Source organism: Phoenix dactylifera, chromosome 1 (assembly GCF_051530095.1).
Source record: "Phoenix dactylifera cultivar Ajwa chromosome 1, Ajwa_hap1_PhDact_Kaust_v1.1, whole genome shotgun sequence".
Taxonomy (NCBI): domain Eukaryota; kingdom Viridiplantae; phylum Streptophyta; class Magnoliopsida; order Arecales; family Arecaceae; genus Phoenix; species Phoenix dactylifera.
In genome coordinates this window covers 25338379-25348610 of record NC_143190.1, presented here as the reverse complement: position 1 = coordinate 25348610, position 10232 = coordinate 25338379, and the positions used below count along the sequence as shown (strand labels likewise).

At 38.1% G+C, this 10232-nt stretch overlaps 1 protein-coding gene across 1 annotated transcript; it reads right to left on the bottom strand.

Annotated features, from left to right (window-relative positions):
- Window positions 1-323: 323 nt before the first annotated feature.
- LOC149768552 (uncharacterized) lies at window positions 324-2788 on the bottom strand. The gene is made up of 4 exons (XM_089930420.1): window positions 1856-2788; window positions 965-1217; window positions 718-853; window positions 324-510 (listed from the first exon to the last, which is right to left on the bottom strand). Exons 1-4 carry the CDS (start codon window positions 2786-2788, stop codon window positions 324-326), a joined length of 1509 nt encoding a protein of 502 aa, XP_089786546.1.
- Between the last annotated feature and the right edge of the window lie 7444 nt (window positions 2789-10232).

Here is a 10232-nt window from a genome sequence, read left to right as displayed (position 1 = left end):
CCTTGAGATCTTAGAAACTTCAAGCTTTGATGGTCAGAATGAATTATGAATTCCCTTGACCACAAGTAGTGTTGCCAAGTTTGCAAAGCTCTCACCAAAGCGTACAACTCTTTGTCATACGTGGAATAATTCAATGATGCCCCATTAAGCTTTTCACTAAAGTAAGCAATTGGTTTAGAGTCCTGCATTAGTACGGCCCCTATGCCAACACCAGATGCATCACATTCAATTTCAAAAGCTTTATCAAAATTAGGCAAACAAAGCAAAGGTGCATTGGTCAATTTTTCTTTTAATGAATTAAAAGCTTCCTCATGCACTTCATTTCACTTAAACACAACATTCTTTTTAACAAGTTCATTCAAAGGTACAGCAATAGAACTAAAGTTCTTTACAAACCTTCTATAAAAACTTGCTAAACCATGAAAACTTCTTACCTCATTTGCATTCTTAGGTGTAGGCCATTCTCTAATTGCCCTTACCTTCTCCTCATCCACACTTATTCCTTTCGAGCTTACAACAAAACCCAAAAACACAACAGATTCATGGCAAAATGAACACTTTTTAAGATTAGCATATAATTTGTTTTCTCTCAAAACATTAAGAACAACATGCAAATGATTAACATGTTCATCTAAGGTTTTGCTATAAATTAAAATATCATCAAAATACACTACAACAAATTTCCCAATGAAAGAACGCAAAACATGGTTCATTAACCTCATGAAGGTGCTGGGTGCATTAGATAAGCCAAATGGCATCACCATCCACTCATATAAACCATATTTTGTTTTAAAAGCTGTTTTCCATTCATCACCTTCTTTCATGCGAATTTGATAGTATCCACTCTTCAAATCTATTTTAGAAAACACACACGAACCATGCAATTCATCAAGCATATCATCCAATCTAGGGATAGGATATCGATACTTTACAGTGATTTTATTTATGGCTCGGCAGTCCGTACACATGCGCCACGTCCCATCTTTCTTCGGAACCAAGATCACAGGAGCAGAACACGGGCTAAGACTCTCCCTCACAAATCCTTTTTGCAGCAACTCATCTACTTGCCTTTGAATTTCTTTTGCTTCCTCTGGACTTGTTCTGTAGGCTGGTCTATTTGGGATTGAAGAACCTGGAATTAAGTCAATCTGATGCTCAATACCTCTTGTAGGAGGTAATCCATGGGGAATTTCTTCTGGAAAAATATCACCAAATTCCTGTAACAAAGAAGCAACCATACTAGGCAAAGAAGAATTGAGTTCGTTAGTGAAATAAACATCCTTGTGTATGAGCACAAGTAGCTGCTCTTTTGCTACAAGGCACTCTCAACCTCTCTTTTGCTTGCAAATGCACTCACTCTCTTTTTTTTCTCTTCTTTGGATTCTGATTTATTCTTTTCTTTCGTCTGCTGACTCTCATTTTTCTTATCTTTCCTCTCTTTTTCTTGAATGCTCAATTGTTCCTCTCTCAACTTACACTCTCTTGTAATTCTGATTTGATCAGCATAGGCCTCGGTTGGTTGGAGAGGTGTTAAAACAATAGTGTGATTGTTCATAACAAGAGTGTATCTATTTTTGTACCCATCATGAATAACCCTTCTATCAAATTGCCACGGACGCCCAAGAAGTAGATGTCCAGCATGCATGGGTGCCACATCACAAAGAACTTCATCCTTGTATTTACCGATGGAAAATGAAATCATCACTTGCTTAGTCACCCTTATGTCTCCACAATCATTCAGCCACTGAAGTCTATATGGATTAGGGTGCTTTAATGTGGGCAAACTCAATTTTTCAACCAACAAGGTGCTAGCAACATTAATGCAACTCCCACTATCAATGATTAAGCTGCATACCTTGTCGTTGATATGGCATCTTGTATGAAATATATGCTCACGTTGCTCCTCATTACCACCCGCCTTAGGTTGCATGTTGAGAGCACGCCTAGTAACAAGCACATCTCCAACAACAGGTTCAGCAACTTCAACATCACTGCAATCCTCCAATGGTGGCATGTCATCATCACTTGAGCTCACACTCTCTATGTCTCCATTATCCAGCAGTATCATGGCTCTTTTGTTTGGACATTGAGAAGCAATATGTCCAACTCCTTGACACCTGAAACATTTGATATCACGAGATCTAGAGGATGAATTAGTTTCCATTTTACCTTTAGGTGCAGCAATCGAATTTTTGGCCTTTGCATCTTCTTTTGGCTTTGACACAGATTTGTTATTTTGCCAATTCGATTTCCATGAGGAACTAGTAGTAAATTTGGAAGTACTCTTAGCTTTCAATTGCCTTTCCACTAGAATAGCTTTGTGCAGCAAATCCTCCATCTCTATATAATGTTGCAATTCTACCACATCAGCTATCTCCTTCTTTAAACCTCCAATGAATCTAGCCATAGTTGCCTCTCGGTCTTCTTCAACATTGGCTCTAATCATGGCTATTTCCATCTCCTTATAGTAATCTTCCACACTCATGGAGCCTTGAGTTAGACTTTGCAATTTCCTATGCAAATCTCTATAGTAGTGGCTGGGTACAAACCTTTTTCTCATGACAGCCTTCATCTCATCCCATGTACCAATAGGCCTCTCCCCATTTCTACGTCTACTAGTCACCATTTGATCCCACCAAATACTAGCATAATCATGGAACTCAACAATGGCTAGTTTAACCCTCTTCTCCTCGGAATAATTATGACATTCAAACACATGTTCAACCTTTCTCTCCCACTCTAAATATAATTCAGGATCATTTTTACCTTGGAATGCAGGGATTGTCATCTTAATACTTCCCAAATGACTGTCTTTTCTTGATTCATCTCTTTGCCTCCTTCCATTACTTCTTCCATCCGAATACTCCTCTTCTTCTTCTTCTTCAAACATCCGCCCCCTCAAAGGTTTGAGTCTGCTTGGTGATTCCAAATCATTCATTCGTGCACCAAGCTTAGTAAGTTGATCAGCAATGGCTTTCATCCATAACTTCATATCAACATCTGGTTGTTTACTACCTTCACTACTCATCTTTGTATGCTGCAATCAAAAGATTAGTATAAACAGAATAGGTCCTCACACACTCCTCTCTCTGGTGGACACTCTTTTATGGCTTTTTCTTGATGATGATCTCACCCTCTTGCCTTTTACCACTTAGCTTCACCTTATGAGCTCTTAAATAAGAACCTTTTGGATGTTTCTACACAACAGGAAACAGTAAGGAGTCGATGATAACCTTAGGGAACAAGAACTCGCAAGGAACAATTTAATTGGAACCAACAAAGGGTTCAAGGAAGGTTTGAATTGAGAACAATTCAATGGAAGCGTTAAAGAACCCACAAGGAAATTAGAAGCAAAATCTGCCCCGAATTTTTTCTTTTTTTTTTTTTCTTTTTTTCTTCTTCTTCTTTCTTCCTTCTCTTTTTTTTTTTTTTTTTTTTTTGAAATAGCAGAACAGAAAGAAACAAGGACGATGACACAAACCGATTAAAGGAAGATGTCACCAAGGATATAGAGATAAACAACAGCGGAACACCTTTTTTTTTTTGAATTAAACTAGATAAACACACAAAGGATAGATAACACCTGATTTCAGGAACTGGGCTCTGATACCAAATGATAAGAGCACACTTCGGACCGTCCTGGAAACAGGTAGAGAAAGAGGAACTTGACCCTAACCGCGACCTGCCAGTAGAACCAAAGTTATCAAAAGAAGCGTGACCCTAACCGCGACCTGCCGGTAGAACCAACACTATCAAGTTCTAATCCAAGAACAAAGGTGAAGCTCTCACATAAGAGAAACTCTCAAATTTCATTCATGCATTCTCCCCCTCTCAAGTACAATCAGGTGCTATTTTAAGGCTGAAATGGCTTCAAAGAGAAGCAACTCCTAGGAAATTACATAGCACTACTTGTCATGCATTTTCCAAGGCTGCATTTACCAAGGCTTGGAAAAGATGCATGTTACACCTACTCCTAGAAAAGTAACCAGAACTTAGGAAAAAGATCCCAAAGTAATTATAGTGACTTTGGGAACTACAAGAAAGTCTGAATGTGACTTGGGGAATACAAAACATCATCTGAAATATCACCCCAAAAGTATGCACGAAAATCCAAATACAATAGGAAAGTTGGCCTTCCCATGAATGCTTCTTGTCATGTGATTTGGACTTTCCAAAGTGTTGTCTTCAGGTTGGACTCAAAGCATCTTCACCCAATTGTATGAAAGTGACCCAATTAGGTGCAGCCTCTATCTCACGTTGGTCTTCTTTTCCTTTGATTTTTATGATCAGGCTTTCCAAAGCTTGTTTCATCCTCTTAGTCTTGGCCCTAGTCATAGGACCTTCAATTCCATGCAAAGGATCTTTAGATGGGCTGGTTGCGTCTCTATCATTCGTTGCGTCTCTATCAAGCCAATTTACACTGCATGGATCCATATGGCTAGAGATCATGTATGTGTGCAGTCAAACTACAATAACCTCATTGTGAGTAGCCGAAGCACCGCAGATCAAAGGACCAGTCACATTACTGCAACATCAAGCAAGTCACTGACGAGTGGATAGACATCCAAGTGACTTCTTGTATTGGTCACGCTCAGTACCCTTGTTCTCTAACAAGCACCTGCACTATTACTTCAGTGTCCCCACACCGTGGACTCGAGTCTCGTCCAACCATAAGGAAAGTAATGTATGCACTGATCTCATCGGATCGATCACCATCCTCGTGATGATCCATCGATCAGGAGCGTTCAGAAATTAATCACTAATGATACATGGCTCAAATTCTCAACTCTTAAGAATATGCATCATCATCTTATTAATTCTTTGGACGATTCATAGACACAATAACAATATGAATGAAAAAGATGCCTTTCATTTATTCAATAATAAAGTCAAATACAAATTATGTCCCAGAATTAATAACGTGTCAGCCAAAATTGGCTTCTAGGGCATACATCTAACACGGACTACCTGAATTTCTAATTCAGTGACGGAAGGTCACTAGGTGCAGTCAAGTACTTGCGTAGTCAGTTGTGAGTCGAGATGGAATTGACCCCTTCTGAAAATAGGAGATAATGTCTTGTGATTAATTTAGCAAAATCTTGGCCAGGGTAATCCCAGTGAGAAGTCACGGGATATATAAAGTTAATCACATAATTGATGTACTAATTATAGGGTTGATAGTGAGCTCTAAGTCATCCTGGCACTAGGAGTCAAAGGGATTGAATTATATAGTAACCATAGTTCAAGGTTTCATAATATTTGCTTTGCATATATTCGGCCTATCCGGACGTCGGGTACCATTGCTAGATGGTCACATCGATTAGTGTAGAAAGTCGTTCCTATACTACCGACTTAGGTTCGAACCTATGAGGTCACACGCATAGAAGATTTCTGATTGATCAAGAAGGCTGATGAATGATTAAGAATCATTCAGGAATAATTTGGTCAATTCGATTGGCAAACTATCTTATAAAATAATTAAAGTAATTATCGAAGAATTAATTAGTAATTAGATTGCTAATGAACTCAATTGGATTGAGTACTTAGACTAAGGATGAGCCAAATTGAATTAGATTCAATTCTGGGCTCAATCAGGATTTTTGACCTGATTGGATTAGGTCTGAATCAAGAGGACTTAGGTTGACCAAATTAAATTAGATTAAATTTGTGCTTAATTAGGGATTGACCTAATTGGATTAGGTTCAACCCATGGTAATTGGATCATTCTAATTGTTAGGATTTAATTAAATTAAATAGGTTTGATCTGAAACTGTTCGGATCTTGAAAACCACTTGTCACATATCCATGCATGGCGCCATAAATTAATTTTTAATATGATTAAAAATTAATTTAATTTATTTAATGGTGCCATGGGACACTTGGCAACATCAGGGACCTCTTTCATCATTAGATGGATCAAAATGGAGAGATAAATTCATGAAAAGAATTGGATAAGATCAAATTCTCTCTTCATGGCATATGTCATCCTTATCTTTATCTCACTTCTAATTAAGGTTGAATTTCGAATTTAATCATCACAAAATCACCACGTGACCCTCTAATCTGATTGGGGGAATGGGAATTTGGAAATTGAAAGAGGGAAGTGGCAAAATGATGAAAGGTTTAGATTAGATCAAGCTTCATCATGTAATGGCACATGAACTTGAATTTTGAATTCAAAATTCAAAATCCAACAAAATCCTCCCCAAATTTGGGATGGTTGGAATGAAGTTGGGGGGATAGCAACATTAAAAGGACCTCCATCAGTTGGTGGTCGAATTCAAGGAAAAAAGAGAGAAATGGAAGAAAAAAAAGGGAAAAGAAAAGAGAGGAACCCTAGTTCATGCATGGAAAAATTCTGCATTCAATCTAGCCGACTTCTTCCTCTTCTAAGTCCATCACGCCATTAGTGTTAGGGGTCCCTGATAAGAGTCTTTAGATCAGATCTAAGTCCTCTTCAATCCCTCTAAACCTTTCCTCCAAGTTCTTCCAAGAAGGCGGATCAAAAGTTGATAGCGTTGGGAAGATCAAATTTCAGCCTCAAGAAATTCTGCGCAAGCTAGCACTTCCGCAGGATTAGATCTCTTCAGGAACTTCGCGTGTACTTCTCGTAGAGGCCATTCGTGTGCATGGCTGCAAAGTCAAGAATTAGATCCATAACTTTTATCCATCATAAAAGGTATTAATCTAGCATTAATCATTTATTATGGTGTCAAGATCTAGGTCCGATTCTTCGAGGTTTTACCCTCTTATGGGGCTCCTCACGGAGATATCTCCAGAATCCATTCGATGGATATTCGAAGATTAAATTGGAATAGAGTTCTTAAGTTTCAGATCTGATAGTTAATCATGTATGAAAGTTTTAGGATAATTGTTTAAACGATTCCGGCATAATCCTATGTGTTCTTAAGGTGCTGATTTCTAGATTTGATCTTATAAGCATGCATGAATTAAATTGTTTGATTCGATTTTTTCGCTGCATTTTTGAAATTTAAAAAGAACTACGTGTGGCTTGATCCCCCTTGTGAAGGGGTACGTAGGCAACCCGATCAGGTTCAGCTATGGTTTTAAAAAAAAAATCAGCGTGCTTAACACCGAAAAAATCAGCTATGGTTTTAAAAAATCATTCAAAGCTAAAGTGATTTTCACCTACCAAAGCCTCTCTAGAGTAAATACAAGAGAAAGAAGGAAGAAGTGCATTGAAGTCCATACTCCCAACGTCTTCTTCGCATTCAAGGCTCCTCATCTGATAGCAAATCTTCTTCCTACTCACGAGGAGATTGCAGAGTTCGAGAAGCCCCCTTCCTCAAATCTAAAAATATGTTTGAGGGCTTCTAACTCTTCCTTAGTTATATTGTTTATATTTGCTTTTCAAGAAGCTATTCCTGTATTCTTTATAAACTGTTTTCTTGTCACTTGATTCACTCGGGGGATTGAATCAAGGGTGTAGAGGTTGGTTGGTGAGCCGAGGGTAAAACCAACGTGTAAGGGTTCGATTGTGATCCCGGGAAAACAATCGGGTGGTTCTAGTCGGTGAGCCTGGGAAAACCGACCGAGTTCGTTGTGACCTCGTAAAACAACAAGTTGGGTTGTGAGCTTGTAAAACAACCGGCTGTAATCCGAGGGGTTATAGTGAATTCCCAAGTGAGACTTGGGGAGTGGACGTAGGAGCAAGGGTTAGCTCCGAACCCTACAAAAACATTGTGTTTGTGATTGCTTGTGTCTCTCTCTCTTACTCTCATTTCACTCACAGCACATAGCAACTAATTAATCATCTTGCAAAAGTATTAATTAGTCATCCACAAACGTTTTAATTGCAAAATTATTTTAAAACCCAATTCACGCCCCCCTCTTGGGTTGTCTATCTGGGCAACAAGTGGTATCAAAGCCGGAACTCTTTTACCCTAAGAGTAAAAGATCAAAATGACAACCCCATTTGGATCTTCCCACATTGAGGGCCAGTCCACCCAAAGACCCCCATTCTTTAATGGATCCGACTACTCATATTGGAAGGCTAGGATGAGAATATTTATCCAAGCCCAAGACTATGAGATGTGGACCATTATACTAAATGGACCCTACATCCCATCCATCTATGTAGAGAGTGTCACTATACCCAAACTTGAAAAGGATTGGGATGACAATGACTTTAGGAAGGCACAACTCAATGCCAAAGCAATGAATGTGCTCTACTGTGCATTAGATAGAAATGAATTCAATAGAGTCTCCACCTGCAATTCTGCAAAAGAGATTTGGGATAGCCTTGAAGTGACCCATGAGGGCACGAATCAAGTCAAAGAATCCAAAATAAATATATTAGTTCATAAGTATGAATTATTTAAGATGGATTCTAATGAAACAATCACCTGCATGTTTACTAGATTTACTGATATTGTCAATGGCCTAAAAAGCCTTGGCAAAAATTATACTAATAGTGAGCTTGTCAGGAAGATTCTTCGCTGTCTACCAAGGTCATGGGAAGCCAAGGTGACGGCAATCCAAGAAGCCAAGGACTTGAACAAGCTTCCACTTGAGGAGCTTCTTGGATCCCTAATAACGCACGAGCTCACAATGAAACAACACAGCGAAGAAGAGTCCACCCATAAGAAAAAGGTAATAGCTCTCAAATCTACATCTTCTAACAAAGACTTGTCTTGCAGTAGCAGTGAAGAAGAAGATCATGAGGGAGATGATGATGAGGCTCTTCTCGTGCGCAAGTTCAGAAAATTCATCAACCGGAAGAAGTCCTTTCATCAAAGGAGAGGCCCCTCAAGTTCCTATCACAAGGATAAGGGTAAGAAAAGGAAAAATGAGGGGATTGGATGTTATGAGTGCAAGAAGCCGGAGCACATCAGAGCTGAGTGTCCCTTGCTGAAGAAGGGGAGAAAGTACAAGAAAAAGAAAGCCCTTGTCTCCACCTTATCGGACTCCGACTCATCATCATCATCATCGGATGAGGAACAAGAAGAAAAGGCCAATTTCTGCTTCATGGCAAATGAAAATGAGGTATCATCCGAAACGCATCTAGATTTTACCTTTGATGAATTGTATGATGCATTTAATGAATTAATGGTTGAATATAAGGCTATAAATCTTAAGAATAAAGAGCTAAAACTAACCAATCAATCTCACCTCCACAAATACGATAAATTAGTTAAGGATAAGGACTCTATCACTAAAGAAAATGTAGAACTTAAAACAAGGAATCAAATGTTGATTCAAAAATCTAATACCTTAACTAAGGATAATGAAAAACTAGCCAAGGAAATTTCTGAACTTAACAAGGATAAACTAACTAAGGAAATTTCAGAACTTAAAAACAATAAACAAATATTGAACGAGAATCTCACAAAAGAATTAAACACTCTAAAAACGGAAAAACAAAAACTAACTAATGAACTTGAAAAATACAAACCCTTGGTTGAAAAATTTACATATAGTTCTGAAAAATTGAATATGATACTTAATAGTCAACGAGCTGTATTCAATAGAGCTGGTTTAGGGTATAAACCTAAAAATAAGCAAAAACTCCTTAGTAATTTCTTTGTTAAAGCGGGGGAGAGTAAAATTAAGAAAATAACATATTTTTGCTGTGGAACATTAGGACACAAAGCAAATGTATGTGATTATAGAAAAGAAAAAACTAATAGAAAAATTAAAAGGGTTTGGGTTCGAAAAGAAACCAACATTACTAACCATGAAGGACCAAAGAAAACTTGGGTACCTAAGATTATATGATTTGCTTGTGTAGGAGTGTCTTGCAGCCAAGGTCGACAAAAATTGTTGGTACTTGGATAGTGGCTGCTCAAGACACATGACGGGTGACAAGGATCAATTCTTCACCCTTGAAGCTAAGAAGGGAGGTGCTGTGACTTTTGGAGACAATAACCAAGGTCACATCATTGGTATAGGTAAAGTACAAATTACTCCTTCAACCTTTATTGATAATGTTCGATATGTTGATGGTCTTAAGCATAATTTACTTAGCATTAGTCAATTGTGTGATAGAGGTTTTGATGTTTTGTTCAAACCATTACTATGCATCATAACCAACTCAAATGACAATAGTTTAGTTTTTAAAGGAATAAGACGTGGGAATGTGTATGTTGTAGACCTTGAGGATCTTGCCAAACATAACCCATGTTTAGTTGTTAATGATACTAAGGATAATGATGCTAGTTGGTTATGGCACCGTAAGTTAGGTCATGCAAGCATGGACACAATATCAAAAC